At 37.8% G+C, this 17,963-nt stretch overlaps 1 protein-coding gene across 6 annotated transcripts in view; it reads left to right on the top strand.

The window, feature by feature from the left end:
• Positions 1-17,963, top strand: part of LOC308609628 (lysine-specific demethylase 6A-like) — a 185,527-nt gene that overhangs the window by 63,780 nt on the left and 103,784 nt on the right. For 5 of the 6 annotated variants that reach the window (XM_081223360.1, XM_081223362.1, XM_081223359.1 and 2 more), the window contains exons 5-6: positions 7,881-7,939; positions 10,343-10,463. In XM_081223360.1, coding sequence (XP_081079486.1) covers positions 7,881-7,939; positions 10,343-10,463 — 180 coding nt within the window. The remainder of the gene's footprint in view (positions 1-7,880; positions 7,940-10,342; positions 10,464-17,963) is intronic. The other variant, XM_081223361.1, reaches the window with a different exon arrangement.

Genomic DNA, 17,963 nt, shown 5'->3' with positions numbered 1-17,963 from the left:
ACTTGTGAATTTTTTGTTTTCTTCCTGTTACTGACTTTATACCATTGTGTTCTGAAAAGATAACTTGGTATGACTTTAGTGTTCTTAAATTTGTTAAAGAATTGTTTGTTCCCTAGTATGTGATTTATCCTAGAAAATGTTCCATAGGTGCTTTAGAAAAAAATATATATTGTGCCTTTGTTGGATGGGATTTTTTTCATTTGGCTTATACAGTTGTTCACATTCACTGTTTCTCTATGGAGTCTCTGTCTGGATGATCTAAATGCTGTTGAGAGTAGGGTACTAAAGTTTCTAACTTGTATTGATGTTTATTTCTACTATTAAGTCTTTTGGGATTTGCTTAATATATTAGTTGCTCCAATTTTAGTGTAAAATCTGTTTTGTCTGATGTAAAAATAGCTACTGCTGCTTTCTTTTGGTTGCCATAGAAATATTTCTTTTTATCCCTTGAGATTCTTCTAGGCAGTATGTCATTGGATCTTGGTTTGCTTGCTTGTTAATCATTTATTGTCTTTTGATTCGAGAATTTAATCATTTCCACATAAAGTAATTATTGATAGGTGAGACTTATTAATTCCATTTTAATGTTTTCTGATGTTTTGTAGTTTCTTTATTCCTTTTTTTCCAATGTTGCTGTTGGCCTTTGCAATTTGATAAATTTTTCTTCTGATATGCTTGGATTCCTTTATGACAATCTTTTACATAACTGCTACAAATTTTTCCTTTGTGTTTACCATGAGTCTTAAAGTATTTTTTATTTGTAACATTCTATTTTAACTGATAACAACTTTAATAGCAATATAAACTTTTCACTTTCACTTATCCCATTAAAGTTTTAAGTTGATGATGTTACTTTACATATTTTTAGGTTGTATATCCAATAATAAATTTTTATAGTCATTGTGTTTTGTTGTTGTTTTGGTCATACCACACAGCTTGCAGGATCTTAGTTCCCCAAGTAGGGATCGAACCCAGGCTCCGGCAGTGAAAGTGCCAAGTCCTAACCACTGGACTGCCAGGAATTCCCTAGTCATTGTTTTTTAACTTAAAATTAGACTTATAAATTAGTTACATACCACCATTACAATGTTAGATAAATGGATTTTGACTACATATTTACCTTTACTAGTGAGTTTTAAAATATACCCATATGTTTTTACAGTGTTAAATACCATCCTTTTATTTCCTCTTAAAAATTCCCTTTAGGATTTCTGGTAAGGTAGTGTTGATGAGCTTTATTAGTTTTTGTTTGATTGGGGAAATTATCTCATTATTTGAGTATTATTTTGTTTCTAAGGGACAGTTTCTCTCCCTCCCCCCAGGTAGAGTATTTTTGCGTGTAGTATTCTTGCTTGACAGTTTTTCTTTAAGTATTTTGAATATATTATTCCATTCTCTTCTGGCCTGCCAAGATTTTGATAATACATCTGCTTATAGTCTTGTTTATGATGTATCACTTTTCTCATGCTGTTTTCAGAATTCTTTTTTGTCTTCGACTTTAACAGTTGTAATGTGTGTTGGTGTGATTCTTTTGAGTTCAACCCATGGAGTCTTTTGGACCTAAGCAATTAGGATATCCATTTCTCCCCCAAGATATGGGAGGTTTTGGGCTATTTTTCTTTTACATGTACTTTTCTCGCCTTTTCTTTTTGTTTTCTGTTTCTGGCATTCACAAAATGTGAATATTGTTTCCTTTAGATGATGTCTCATAAGTCCTCTTGGCTTTTTTCACTTTATTTTCATTTACTTTTCTTTTTTACTCCTCCAGCTGGATAATTTCAAAATGACAGTCATCTGGTTAACAGATTCTGTTTTCTGCTTGGTTGAGTCTGATGGTGAAATTCTCTATTTAGTTCTTTAGTTCAACCAGTGTATTTTTCATTAGAAGATCCTTAAAAAATAATTTCTTTCTTGAATTTTTTGTTTTCTTCATTATTGCTTTCCTAGTTTCATTTAGTTGTCTTTCTGTGTGTTCTTTTAGTTTAATAAACTTCTGTAAGAGGATTATTCTGAATTCTTTTGTCATACAGTTCACAGTCTCTGGTTCTTTTGGATCAGTTATTGAAGTTTTAATGGTTTCCTTTGGTGGTGTCAATTTTACCTGATTCTTCATAATCTTTATACCTTGCACATTTGCACATTTGAGTGATGGTCTCCTTTTCCAGATTTATCTGGTTTTCTTTGTCAGTGGCAGTTCACCAGTTAGCTCAGCTTGGGATTATAGACAGGTCAGTTTACAGCCTTCTTGGGCAGGTGAAGCTTGTTATGAGGTTTTTTTGTGTGTGTTGAGACATTGCCTAAGCTCTGAGGTCAAGAGGTCACTCTCTGTCTGTGAACCGTTGGATAGGAGTGCTCGCTTGGTTTTCTGCACATGTGTTGCTGTAGAATGGGCTCCTTGGTTGCCTGGATTCTCTGGTCAGGCTTATCAATAGTGTGGGACATGGTCCTGTACTCAGTTTTTGGTTGGGTCTGTGAATTTGCTTCCCTGCATGGTTTCCTTGGCCGTAGGGCTTGATGGTTGGGCACCCTAATCTGACAGAGCTGCCCACCAACTTCCTTGGCCAGACAGGACTGCTGCGTTGGTTATCCAGATGCGCAGTGCTTTTGGGTGAGTTCTGTGCTCAGGTGCCGTCCTAAGCGGCTTGTAAGATGGGTGACGCATCTTCCTAAAAATTGTGGTTAGAATTCATGATTAGATGAGACTAGGGCTGTACTGAGCAGTAAGTGGAACTATGAATCTGCCTTTCTGCTCAGACAGGGCTGGTATGGCTTGCTGGCTAGGGACTTTAATCTGGTAAAACTGTGCCCCAAGTGCCTTGGCCAGTTGGAGCCACCAGCTCTTTTTAGTAGTGCACGGTTACTTGCTGGCCTCTTTGCTCAAGTGCTGTTGTAAGTACTGTTGTAGGATGGGCTGTGCAGTTTCCCAGATTATGAGGTTGGGTTTGCTGATGGTTGGGACTAGGGGATGGAGCAGGGCATTCTGTGAATTAGCCCTGCCTCAGCCTGGTGGTAAAAAAAGTCTTCAAAGCTGGTAAGGTAATTGTTTGGATCTTGAATCAGGCATAACTGTGTGCTGAGTTCACTCTTCAAGTGTGGCCATTGGAGTGGCTCTGCAAAATAAGAGTTATTTTCTGGGCTCTCTACTTGACATTTCTGCAAGGGAAACTTGTTCTACCACGGTTTAAGTGCTATTAAGCCCTACGCCTCAGTCATATTCTGATCCCCACTGGTTAAGCAGTGCATAGTGTTCTCGCCATCCCCAAGAGGCAAGACTTCAGTGCATGGTCTGGATGTTACTCATAATGCTGGGGTGGCTGGATATCCACCTTGGACTCTCCTTTGCCCACGGGAGAAACCATAGGCCTGATAGATCCCTCTTGGTATGTTGCTGTGCTAGCTTAGGAGAGGGGCAGTGTAGTCAGAGTATAGGTGTTCCTCTTACCCTTCTAAGACATCCTCTTGGTGTTTGAGGTCCAGGGATGTGCTTCAGTCTTAGCCCCATGTTCTGGGATTTTCATAGTGTTTTCCAGAGTATTTGCTAGTTGGTCTTCTAGTGAGGGGGACTGAAGTTGGGAACAACCTGTGTTGCCATCTTGGTGATGTCACCTCAGCACCACTTACTGTTACCCTTAGTGACCTGCTCGCAAATTTAGCTTCCTTTCCCCATGACCTTATGCTTTCCTGGGAAAGAGATGAGGTGTTAGTTTCAAAGGGAGGAATGCTTTCACCAGTAGACACCCTGATGATTCCATTAAACTGAAAGTTAAGAGTGCTTCCTGGTAATTTGGACTCCTTATGCCTCAATTGGAATCAACAGGCAAAGAAAAGAGTTTCTTTTCTGGCTGTGGTGATTCATTCTGACAAGTAGAAAGGGGAAATTGGACTACTGTTGCATAATGGCCATAAGGTAGAGGGACTGCACAATGGCCATATATAGGAAATTCCTCAGGGCATCTCTTAGTACTACTGCTGCTTGTAATTAAGGGAAACTGGGAAAACAATCCAGACAGAAGTAGTAAATATACCCTTCAGGAATGAAGCTTTTGTATCACCAGGTAAACAATTATGATCAATTAAAGTGCTTGCTGATCAATTCCTTTACAAGTCACCCCCACTACCCTCCTGCCCTGATCTTTCTCTTATATCATAAAGTTCTGTTTTTTTGGAGATCCCTTAAGTATGACAGTATTTTACCCTTTCAAGTGTAATGTACAAATCTTATTCCAATATGAATTAATTTTACTCTTTTTAAAAATGTCTTTGTTTTCATTGCATCTACATATTAGCAGACAATTTGATAGGTTTTCCTTGCCACCATTATACATATTGTATAAAGAACTGAAGTTCAAGAGTTGTGATTATGGAGTTTGGCAAAGTTTTTTAATGGACTTGACTAAATTTTAGGTTTAATTGGCCACGTTTCATTTCTGTGAGGTACTCTTCTTTTTTTAAAAAAGTTAATTAATTAATTTTTGGCTGCGTTGGGTCTTCATTGCTGTGCGTGGGCTTTCTCTAGTTGCAGCAAGTGGGGGCTACTCGTCGTTGTGGTGCGCGGGCTTCTTATTGCAGTGGCTTCTCTCCTTGTGGAGCACAGACTCTAGACATGCAGTCTTCAGTAGTTGTCTCACATGGGCTCAGTAGTTGTGGCTCACGAGCTCTAGAGCACAGGTTCAGTAGTTGTGGCACACGGGCTTAGTTGCTCTATGGCATGTGGGATCTTCCCAGACCAGGGCTCGAGTCCATGTCCCCTTCATTGGCAGACGGATTCTTAACCACTGCACCACCAGGGAAGTCCCCTCTTCCTCTTCTTCTTTTTTTTAAAAAATAAACTTGTAAAAATATAAAAACTGTTGTTAGCCCTGCAACTATGCATTAAAAAGACCGTCAGTCCAGTTTGGATGCTGTACCATAGTTTCCTGATCTTAGCTACAGTATATATACTTACAAATACATCATTGTTTTCCCATTTCTTTGAAAAGTTAGCAAATTCTCTTGGTGTCTTTCTCTTTTTCCTTAAGAAATTTATCTTGAGAGTAGGTGTGCCACAGGTAGTACTTGTGTGTTTGTGTAACAGATACTTCCTTGTTCACAGAGATCCCAAGGGATACATAATTGTCAAACTCCATTGATTCTCAGAGCTAGGTGATCCTTGGGGTGGCAGCCTTAAAAACTGGGGCACTAGATGTGTGGTCCAAACGCTTTGTTTTTGCTCCCCAGGGAGAAGCTTGGAGTTGGAGGTTATCTCAGGATTTTAAGAAGGGGTGTGGTGGGAGTGGGGCTTATTGAGGGAGTGGGGCTTATTTTGGGAGTGTGTCTTAGCCTTTCCCACCCATTTCAATTTTTTCTATTGCCCAGTGTGTAGGAGATGCTCAGTTTGTGGATTTTGCTCAGGGAGTTAATCCTTGTGGTTTTATATGTGCTCTGATGCTAACAGTAGGAAAAGCCAGCAGCCCTCCTATCCCTTCATCTTGGTGACATTCAGCCACTTTATTATTTTTTTTCTCTTCTAGCTGAGCCATGTATCTTGCAGGTTCTTAGCTGCCCGATCAGGGATTGAATCTGGGCCTTTGGCAGTGAAAGCACAGAGTCCCAGCCATGTTCCCCGCCCCGTTCCCCGCCCCGTTAATACACATTGTATATAGGTTGATGGTAAACTACATGAAACTATAATTTCTTTTTTTTTAAGGCGTTAAAAAAAACACGTTTATTTTACTTATTTATTTTTGGCTGCATTGGGTCTTTGTTGCTGTGCTCTGGCTTTCTCTAGTTGCGGTGAGCAGGGGCTACTCTTCGTTGTGATGTGCGGGCTTCTCATTGAGGTGGCTTCTCTTGTTGCGGAGCACGGGCTCTAGGCACGTGCGGGCTCAGCAGTTGTGGCTTACGTGCTCTAGATTACGGTCTCAGTGGTTGTGGCGCACGGGTTTAGTTGCTCCGTGGCATGTGGGATCTTCCAGGACTAGGGCTTGAACCCGTGTCCCCTGCATTGGCAGGCGGTCTTAACCACGTGCCACCAGGGAAGCCCTATAATTTATTAATTAGGGTTTGTGATAGACACTGATACAGACTAGGCATATTTTGGAGATATTAGGGGTTCACCTAGACCACTGCAATCAAGCAAATACTGCAGTAAATTGAGTCACACTAATTTTTTTGTTTCCTAATGCTTAAAAAAAGTTGAATTTACACTGTACCGTAGTCTTATTGAGTGTGCAGTAACATCATGTCTAAAAAAACAATGTACATACCTTTATTTAAAAATACTTACACTGTAAATCAACTATACTTCAATGAAAATAAAATAAATCAATTCAGTGTAGCAAAAAATAAAATCAAATAAAGGTAAATAGTTTAACAGTAAAATAAAAAAATAAAAATGCTTAGTTGCTGAAAATTATCTGAGCTTTCAGTGAGTCATAATCCTCTTGTTGGTGGAGGGTCAAGGGTCTTACCTTGATGTTGATGGCTGCTAGCCAATCAGGGTGATGGTTGCTGAAGTTAGGATGTGTGTGGCAGTTTTTTAAAGTAACTCCACAATGAAGTTTGCTACATTGATTGACTCTTTCCTTTCACAAGGAGTTTCTCAGTAATATGTAATGCTGTTTGATAGCATGATGTTTTACCCACAGTAGAACTTTCAAAATTGCAGTCAGTTTTCTCAGACTCTGCCAGTGCTTTATCAACTAAGTTTATGTAATATCTTAAATCCTTTTTTGTTATTTCAGCAGTCTTCACAGCATTTTCACCAGAGTAGTCTCCATGTCAAGAAACAGCTTTTTTTTTGTTCAGGCATAAGGAGCAACTTCTCATCTGTTCAAGTTTTATCATGAATTACAACAATTCAGTCACATCTTTAGGCTCTTCTAAATTCTGGTTCTATTGCTATTTCCAACTCATCTGCAGGTATTTCCTGAACTGAAGACTTTAACTCCTCAAATCCATCCATGAGGGTTAGAATCAGTTTCTTCCAAACTCCTGTTAATGTTTTGAGCTCTTTCCATGAATCTTCAATGTTCTTTATGACATCTGGAAAATTTCTCCTTTTCTGTAGGATGTCTTTTCATGTTTTTAATTGTTTCTTTTGCTTTGTAGAAGTTTTCAAGTTTGACGTAGTCCTATTTGTTGACTTCTGATTTTGCTATTTGTGTTTTTTATGTCATACCCAAAAAACATTGCCAAGACCAAGGTCAGGGAGAGCTTCTTTTCTGTATTTTCTTCCAGGAAATTTCATGGTGTCAGACCTTATGTTTAAATCTTTGATCCATTTTGAGTTAACATTTATGAGTAAGATAGGACTACAATTGTAGTATTTTGCATGGGCTTATCCATTTTCCCCAGCATCATTTTTAAAGAGGTGAAGAGTCTGTCCTCTTACAGTTGGGCATTCTTGGCTCCCTGTGAAACATTAGTTGACCATAAAAGTGGGGGTTTAATTCTGGTCTCTTTATTCTGTTCCATTGGTCTGCATGCTAATATTTTTATACCAGTTACCATACTGTTTTTCATAGTGTAGCTTTGTATTATAGTTTGATGTCAGGAAATGTGATACCTTCACCTTTGTTCTTCATTCTCTGGATTGCTTTGGCTATTTGGGAACTTTGTGGTTTCACAGAAATTGTAGGAGTTAAAAAAATTATTTTCATTGTGGGCTTGATTAAAAGGAACTGAAAATATTTCTCCAAGTTGTTTGGCTTCTGCATTACGTGTTGGCTCATGACTTCATTGTTTCTTTTAATCATATTGTAAGATAGGATAGAATTTTTAGAACTAAAGAACATTTTATGTATTATGTTTCTACTTAATAACATAAAGTAGACATAAAAGCTTTTAAATGGCACTTTTTTTTTTTTTTTTTTTTTTTTTTTTTTTTTTTTTTTAAACAGAATGCTGCCTTTTTATATGGCCTTGGTTTGGTTTACTTCTATTTCAATGCATTTCACTGGTAAGTTGACTTACATCAGATGTTTTCCCACTTTGTGTGTGTGTGTGTGTGTGTGTGTATGTAGGAGAAACACATAAAATATTTAAATGTCAGTAAACTCTCATTTCATTAGTTGTGTATTACCTTTGTAGGTTCAAATCAAGTTCAGCCCTCATTCCCTCCACTCAGCACATTTGCAAACATCTTGTGATACCCAGTAACTAGTAACTTGATTATAAACTCTCAATTTCCCACAATAAGAATAATGATACCTCCTTCAGTGTTGAGGATTAACAATTATAGTAATGTGTAAGATTTTGTAAACAGTAAAGTACAGGAAACTTTTTTTGGTCTTGTCCTTTTTTTTTTTTCATTTAAGTGCTATGAGAATTCAAAGGAAGGCGAGTGAGTACACCACCAGTGTTTGCAACCATGTCCTGTAGGTCATTCTGAATGATAATACAGTCCTTAAGTATACACTGACCAGTATGTGATATGGTTTCCCAAATGTGAATGAATATTCAGCTTTTAGTTGTATGACTTTTCGTGTATATTATTTTTCTTACTCCTTGGCTTTTTGGGAAATTGTTTATGCCATGTTCAGAAGTACTGCATTGTTTGTTACATGAACTTGTAGGTTATAGATGTTACACCTTCATTTTATGAACTGTGTATTTCTTTGAGAGATTTTAAACTCAAGTCAACTTACCTTTTGTCTTAAATGAGGACAATTTTAAGGTCCCTGTGAATTTCCTGAAAATCCTATTCACAGAACTCACTATTCTGAACTTTTGGAACTAGAAAAGTTCTTAGAGATCATTTTGTTTTAATTTTAAAATTTTGTTGATGGGGGAAATAAGATGTGTTCATTTTTATTTAGTGTTACTTGAACTATTTAGTAGTGGAAGCAGGCCTCATGTTCAGGACTCTAGTCTAATAATTTAAAGCATATTCCATACTTAGAGAAAAGAAAGATTTTCTTTCTTATTTTTTTTTTGAACAAAAGTATCACTGGCATTGGGTCATGGACTTGTGATCACTTACAAATGGGAAGAGGACAGATGGTTACAGAAACCAGTAATAGGAGTTATAAAGTTTGTAGGGAGATGCATTTAGAAATAAGGTTATAAGTTTTTCTAAATGGAATAATTTATTGTACTTTGCCTTATGTCAAGATGGAAAAGTGGATATTTAAAAATCATTATTTGCAGTTGTTGTGCAAATAGATACAGTCATTTCAGCTAGCCAGAACAAATTTAGGTGAAATCCAATATAAGGCTGGGAACAAAGAACTGTACATTTTAGATACAGAGAAGTGTGACTCACATTGACCAGTTTTCATGTAGTTATAACTTTTGAGCCCCCTTAGATTGAAGATAGGAATGTAAAATCAGGAAGGAGATACGTCTATAGATTGAAAATATTAATTGCTTGATATGTGTGTGACAGTGTTAAGTTAGTTGTGTGAAAGATGATTTTAAATTTAAATAACTCATCTGTAAAGGATATCTCTATATTTCCCAGAGAAAATCTTCCTTTCAGAATACTTGTTTTTGCAGTAAATGTGTGTATAACCACAGCATTTGACAAGTAGGATCTTAACTGAAGTAACTTACTAAAGACATGTGGTGTGTTGCTTGGTACTAAATTGTGATATGACTGTTATCTGCATCTTTCTATAATAAAAAGAGAATTGACTTTGGAAACATTTACAGTCCTAAATAGTGACCTCTGAGGTTTTTAGAGTATAGAATAATTGAAATTCAAAATAGACTTTTTTCTTTTTTTTCTGTCTCTTCTAAGCACTTAAATATATTCAGAGTATATCCAGCATATCTGGATTTTCTACACTGATAATAAGGACCTGTTAAAAAGACAATAATCAAGACAGAATAGAATTAGGACAAAAGTAGGCAAATGAAGGCTGAAGTAGATTAGAGAAGTCGGAAGCAGTCCTGTAAACACGGGTCCTTGATTTATGATAGAGGTGGCACTGCTTTCTGTACAGTAGGAATCCCATATAGAAAAGATAAATATTAACCCCTGTCTAAATCACGTCATACTTAAAATAGGTTCCAAGCTGAATGTAAACCAAAATGTGGTAGGTAAAAGTAAGGCTTCTAACAGTGGATTTATATGGAGCAGTATAGAACCAAGGTTAACACTCTTACCTTTTTGCCATTTTAAAAGCTTTCTTACTGTCTTCTTCTCTAAGTTGATTCAGAGAATTTTAAACTGTTTATTTACATTGAAAATACTATTAAATATTGCTAAATAATTTGAGGAAGTTAAAGTTACTTTTTTACATTCATAGTGTTTTTATAAAGTTATAATTTGTTTTAAAGTCGTATAACCATTGTATTTTTTGTACTTCCAAAGCAAATACAGTTAATCTTACAGTTTCTTATGTCTGTATTCTTCAAGGGCAATTAAAGCATTTCAAGAGGTGCTTTATGTTGATCCCAGCTTTTGTCGAGCCAAGGAAATTCATTTACGACTTGGGCTTATGTTCAAAGTGAACACAGACTATGAATCAAGTTTAAAGGTAGGTGGTTGGGGCTTTTCCTAGATATGCACTATTTCATTTGTGTGTGTGTGTGTGTGTGTGTGTAGAGTGTGGGGGTTAAATGTTAAGAGTGTAGAGAAATACTGGAAGTTATATTACTGCTATTAAATGAATGAATTTAGGATATGAACTTAAAAAAAGGAAAAAAGGATTGAATTTCGGGGTACAAGGCAGACATGGTGCTAAGATACACAGTGCTTTAGATTTTTGTTTTTGGTTTGTCTTTTTTTTTTTTTTGCGGTACGAGGGCCTCTCACTGTTGCGGCCTCTCCCGTTGCAGAGCACAGGCTCTGGATGTGCAGGCTCAGCGGCCATGGCTCATGGGCCCAGCCACTCCGCGGCATGTGGGATCCTCCCAGACAGGGGCACGAACCCGTGTCCCCTGCATCGGCAGGCAGACTCTCAACCACTGCGCCACCAGGGAAGCCCTGGTTTGTCTTTTAACAAAATATAAATATTGATGTTTGTGATAAGGAGACACTGGAGGTTTTTATTTCGTTTTTGAGTATGTAAAACACTCTCCAATATGTGACTGGCACTGTAGAGATGAAGAGGTGGTTAGTGATGCTGTATCTGTGATCTAATTATTGACTGTTCTTTCCTGTGGGTCTGATTAGAAATCTGCCCATTTTTAATAGCATGGTATGTGTCGTGGCAAAATTATTTAATAGATTTGTTATCTTTTAAGGCTTGTGGACTGCTAGTTGGTGAACATAAACATCATTGGAAAAGAATGGTACATTATTGTTAAATACTTTGATTCTAATGGAAATTTGATTTGTCAGTACTTAACATTTTTTGGAGTTTCTGGGTTTGTGCTATCATTTTATGTAATCCAAGGGTTTTTAATGAGAATGGGGATTCCCTATATATCAGAAGCATTGCTCTTTGAAAGAATTCAAGTTTCTGGAGAAAAAAGGTTTTGAGAATTTATGACTATTTAGAATGTTTGCTCTTTTCCTTATAGATGTGAATTGTAGAGTATATTGATTACAGAGGTGGTGTGCATATATGTGTGTCACATACTCTGAACTCATTAACAAGGAGAATGCTAAATAAAGTCTACTTAAAAACTGATGCGATTGCAGGTCCCCCAAACTGCCAACCTCAAGGTTAGTGATTTGGCAGAGGTCATTGAACTCAGAAAACAGTTTTATTTATGGATATGGCTTGTTTACAGTGAAAGAATAGAGATAAACATTTTCAAAGGAAAAAGACACCAAAAACAGTCAGAAGTGCAAAAGTCCACTTGTCCTGTCTCATTGCAGTCATATCAATAGCACTTAATTCTCCCTGAAATGTTGTTTAGTTACATGCAGGGAGTGTTCCCAAGCCTTTCCAGGGTTTTGTTCTTTTCCATGAAATATGTATACGTGTATAATATTGACGTTTGGTAAGATAGAAAGGGAGAGAGCCACCTGACTGACCTTAGTTTTAGGTGCTTAATCACCAGCCACTTTAGACATCAAACTGTAATGTTGTTAGAATGAATTATCTTGATGACCCAAGGTCCTAGGTATACAAAGGTACATTTGCAAGGCAGGATATTCTAAAGGTTTAGAGATTCTCTCTCAGGAGTTGGTCATGGCTAGAGCTTTTTTTTTTGAATAGGCAGTGTTTCAACAACCCAGACTGGCTGAGTTAATTCCTTACTGCACTCTGTATTCATTCAGTTCCTTAATTCTTTCGGGTTTTAAAATATTAAGTGCTTCAAACTATCTCTGCATTTTATGGGTTTATATAGGAGTGATACTGAGGGCACAGAGAAACTCAACCAAGAACATTAAAAACCATTGCAAGTGGACTGTAAAGAATTTAGATCACACACTGGTCAGAGATCAGTTGTAACTGAGGATTAAGTCCAGAGTTAAATGCACTTGGTGCAGAGAATGGGATTAGGTTTATCAGTTATATGTTAAGATTAGAACAGAGTTTATCAAACTGTATACTGTGAGGTGTCAGTTGATTTAAAATGTGAAGAAAGTACAGTTTTGACACCTTGTAGATTCGCCCCCCCCCCCCCCCCCCGCCACCCCGGTATGTGGGCCTCTCACTGTTGTGGCCTCTCCCGTTGTGGAGCGCAGGCTCAGCGGCCATGGCCCACAGGCTCAGCCGCTCTGCGGCATGTGGGATCTTCCCGGACCGGGGCACGAACCTGTGTCCCCTGCATCGGCCACTGTGCCACCAGGGAAGCCCCTGACACCTTGTAGATTTTAACCCCTTCTTTCATTTATATATTTATATATTCACAGTGTATAAATTAGCCTATTAAAAATGTTAACATGTCATATGGCAGAAAATAAGTTAAATATGGTATAATTTTTTTGTAATGTATTTGTTATCATATACCAGCATTTTAGGTGTTTTCTGAAAATATGATGGAGGGCAAAAGAAAATTGTCAATATGTAAAATATCCTTTAATTAGGCAGAGCAGAATTGGATAATATTCACTGGTTTGTTGAAAGTGTTTTTGACTTACTCACGCATAATGGAAACAGTGTTGTATCCACTTCTATTTGTTTAGGCTTAGGTAAAGAGTAACAGACCTTCAAATGATGTTGATTTTAACAAAAAATTTGGGGGCATGCAATTTTCTTTTTCTTTCTTTGTGCCGTTTTCCCCCTTATTTTATACTCTGATAACTCTCTGATTTCATTGTATGAAAACAGAATGTTTTTGACATTAATATTTCTTTTTTAATGAAGTATAGTTGATATACAATATTATATTAGTTTCAGGTGTACATCATAGTGATACAGTATTTTTACAGATTATACTCCATTAAAAGTCATTACAAGATAATGGCTATAATTCCCTGTGCTGTGCAATATATCCTTGTTGCTTATCTCTTAATCCCACAGCCATAATACGCCGATGCCCCCAATCTCTTTTCCCACTGGTAACCACTAGTTTGTTTCCTATATCTATGAGTCTCTTTCTGTTTTGATATATACATTTGTTTATATAATTTTTTAGATTCCATATGTAAGTGATATCATATGGAATTTGTGTTTCTCTTTCTGACTTAACTTCCTTTAGTATGATAATCCCCAGGTCCATCCATGTTGTTGCAATTGGCATTATTTCGTTGCTTTTATGGCTGAGTAATATTCCATTGTATATATGTACCACATCTTTTTATCCATTCATCTGTCGATGGACAGTTAGGTTTCTTCCAAGGCCTGGCTGTTGTAAATAGTGCTACTCTGAACATTGGTGTGCATGTATCTTTTTGAATTAGAGTATTCTCAGGATATATGCCAATGAGTAGGATTGACTGCCTGGGTCATATGGTAACTGTGTTTTTAGTTTTTTGAAGGAACCTCCGTACATTGGTTTCACCAGTTTACATTCCCACCAACAGTGTAGGAGAGTTCCCTTTTCTCACATCCTCACCAACACTTGTTTTTTTTTTTTTTTTTTTTTTTGCCGTACGCGGGCCTCTCACTGTTGTGGCTTCTCCCGTTGCGGAGCACAGGCTCCGGACGCGCAGGCTCCGGACGCGCAGGCTCAGCGGCCATGGCTCACAGGCCCAGCCGCTCTGCGGCATGTGGGATGTGGGATCTTCCCAGACCGGGGCACGAACCCATGTCCCCTGCATCGGCAGGCGGATTCTCAACCACTGTGCCACCGTGGAAGCCCAACACTTGTTATTTGTAGTTTTTTGTTTGTTTGTTTGTTTGTTTTTTTTTTTTGCGGTACACGGGCCTCTCACTGTTGTGGCCTCTCCCGTTGTGGAGCACAGGCTCCGGACACGCAGGTTCAGTGGCCATGGCTCACGGGCCCAGCCGCTCCGCAGCATGTGGGATCTTCCCGGACCGGGGCACGAACCCGTGTCCCCTGCATCAGCAGGCGGACTCTCAACCACTGCGCCACCAGGAAAGCCCTATTTGTAGTTTTTTGATGATAATCATTTTGACAGATGTGAGGTGATACCTTGTTTCAGTTTGCATTTCTCTAATAATTAGTGATGATGAGCATCTTTTCATGTGCCTGTTAGCCATCTTTATGTCCTCTTTGGGAAAATGTCTGTTCAGGTCTTCTGCCCAGTTTAAAATTTTTTTTTTTTTTTTTAGGGGAATGTTCAGTTATATGAGCTGTTTATATAGTCTGGATATTAATCCCTTGTTGGTCATATTGTTTGCAGATTCCATCCATAGGTTGTCTTCCACCCCACAACCCCTATCTCTGGCACTTAGTAATCTGCTCTTTGTATCTATTAGTTTGATTTTTTAAAAATTATTTTTTAATTGTTTATTTAAAAAATTCCACATAAAAGTGAGATCCTTTGGTTATTGGCTTTCTCTGTCTGGTGTATTTCACTTGGCCTAATACCTTCTAAGTGTACGCATGTTGCTGCAGATGGCAAAGTTTCATTCTTTTTTATGGCTGAGTTATTACACGTATATACATACACTCACATACACACATACACTCACATACACACATGCATGCACACCACATCTTCTTTAACCATTCATTTGTTGATGGATACTAGGTCACTTCCATATTTTGGCTATTGTAAATAATGCTGCTGTGAACATTGGGGTGCATGTATCTTTTTGAATTAGTGGTTTTGGTTTTTTTGGATATATATCTAGGAGTGGAAATACTGGGTCATATGGTATTTCTGTTTTTAATTCTTTGAGGAATCTCCATACTGTTTTTCATAGTGGCTACGCCAGTTTATATTCCCACCAACAGTGCCCAAGCATTCCCTTTTGTCCACATCCTCACTAACATTTATTTGTTGCCTTTCTCATAGAACACATTCTGACAGGTGATACTTAATTGTGATTTGGATTTGCATCTCCCTAATGATTCATGATGTACATTGTCTTTTCATGTGCCTGTTGGCCATCTGTATGTTTTTTTTTTTTATCTGTATGTTTTTAGAAAAATGTCTGTGCACGTCTTCCATCCAGTTTTTTTTTTTTTTTTTTCTTTTTGCGGTATGCGGGCCTCTCACTGTTGTGGCCTCTCCCGTTGCGGAGCACAGGCTCCGGACGCGCAGGCCCAGAGGCCATGGCTCACGGGCCCAGTCGCTCCGCGGCATATGGGATCCTCCCAGACCGGGGCACGAACCCGTATCCCCTGCATCGGCAGGCGGACTCTCAACCACTGCGCCACCAGGGAGGCCCCATCCAGTTTTTAATCAAACTGAATATGGGTTTTTTTGCTGTTGAGTTATATAAGTTCTTTATATATTTTGGATATTAACTGTGTATCAGATACATGATTTGCAACTGTATCCCATTCAGTACACTGCCTTTTAATTTTGTTGATGGTTTTCTTTGCTGTGGAGAGGCTTTTAGTTGGATGTAGTCCCACTTGCTTATTTTTCACTTTTGTTACCTTTGCTTTTGCTGTCAGGATTTGGTGTCAAGATTTGCAGAATTATTGCTGTTTGAAAATATGTAACATTTTATGTTGTTTGGGGTTTGAAACAGTAAAAGCATTAATTTTCCTGCTGCTTTCAAAAGTTTGTGGACTTTTTTCTTGTTTTAGGATCTTGAATACTGAGAGAGAAAATGTAGGCTGGGCAATTAAAATTATACAAATCTCTCTACTTTTTGAGAGTTTTAGTATAATAGTAATACTGAAATAATGTCATCTTGGAAATGTATTTCTTTTAAGGTCAGTTTATTTCCTTTGATGACTCATTTAGGAAAGGTCTGTTTTCTCACATAACATTTTAATATGTTTTCAAGGTCAGTTAGACTTAAAAATGTACTACAGTATAAAGTGGGACTGTTATGCTGCTCTTTCTGTTAGAGGAAAGCTGTTTTTAAATATATTTTGTTTTAAATATTATACATATTTTAAAATAGTTTTGTCTTGGCTCTCATAGCACAATAAGGATATGTATTTGGCTTTGCAGAATAGATGAAAATTAAAGCAGTATTCAGAGTGTTGAAATGTTAGATATTCCTGAGTAAAAAAAGTTTTTTCCCCCAGTTTTGGTTGTATTATTAACTTAAAATTTTCAGATCATAGTAAATTATCATGCAATTAAAAAAAAAAAGCTAGAGTCACAGATCTAGAAAACAAACCTATGGTTACCAAGGGGGAAGGGAGAAAGGGATGGATTGGGAGATTGGAATTGACATATACATAGTACTATAAATAAAATAGGTAGCTAATAAGGACCAACTGTATAGCACAGGGAAGTCTATGCACTACTCTGTAATGGCCTATATGGGAAAATAATTTAAAACAGAGTGGATATATGTTTATGTATAACTGATTAATTTTGCTGTATACCTGAAACTAACGCAACATTGTAAATCAGCTATACTCCAATAAAACTGAAAAAAAAAATTACAGGGAATTCACATATACCCATCAGATAATTTCATTCAGTGGTAATATTTTTCATAACTATGATATCTTATTACAACCAGGATTGGACATTGTTAAAGTCCAAAACTTTTCTTTTTTCTAGCATTGTACCTCTGCATCATTTTGTGCATTTTTTTTTTTTTTTTTTTGTGGTATGTGGGCCTCTCACTGTTGTGGCCTCTCCCGTTGTGGAGCACAGGCTCTGGACGCGCAGGCTCAGCAGCCATGGCTCACAGGCCCAGCCGCTCCACGGCATGTGGGATCTTCCCGGACTGGGGCATAAACCCGTGTCCCCTGCATCGGCAGGCGGGCTCTCAACCACTGCGCCACCAGGGAAACCCCATTTTGTGCATTTTTGACTCTATGTTTATAGAAAGATTAATGCATTTGCTATTTAAGGGCCATATTCATTTTAATAAATTACTCCATTTCAGAATATGTTTTAAATAATTTTTAAAAATCTACTTCATAGGGCTTCCCTGGTGGCGCAGTGGTTGAGAGTCCACCTGACGATTCAGGGGACGCGGGTTCGTGCCCTGGTCCGGGAAGATCCCACATGGCGTGGAGCGGCTGGGCCCGTGAGCCATGGCCGCTGAGCCTGTGCGTCCGGAGCCTGTGCTCCGCAACGGGAGAGGTCACAACAGTGAGAGGCCCGCGTACCGCAAAAAAAAAAAAACCCAAAAAAACAACAAAAAAAACAAACAAAAAATCTACTTCATATAGGCTAGCATAATTTTTTTCTAGTGTTGTTTTTTAATTATTTTATTGTACAGAAATACACACTACATGATACTGTTTTCAACATTCAACTGTATCAGTTAAAATATACAATTTAGTGGCATTGATAATATTCACAGTGTTATATAACCATCATCATTATCCATTCCCCAGAATTTTCAGTAACTCACGTAAAAACTTCTGTTCACATTAAACAATAATTTCCATTCCTTTTTCCCCTCTAGCTTCTGATACCCTTCTGTTCTAATTTCTGTTTCTATGAACTTGACAGTTTTAGGTACCTGATACAAATGGAATCATATGTTATTGTGTCTGGCTTATTGCACTTAGCTTAATGTTTCCAGGATTCATCCGTGTTCTAGCATATATAGGGCTTCCTTTTTGTGGCCAATAATATT

Source organism: Mesoplodon bidens (assembly GCF_964165515.1).
Source record: "Mesoplodon bidens genome assembly, chromosome: Y".
Taxonomy (NCBI): domain Eukaryota; kingdom Metazoa; phylum Chordata; class Mammalia; order Artiodactyla; family Ziphiidae; genus Mesoplodon; species Mesoplodon bidens.
Note: the sequence above shows the minus strand (reverse complement) of the source record. Positions and strands in the feature narration are given on the sequence as shown.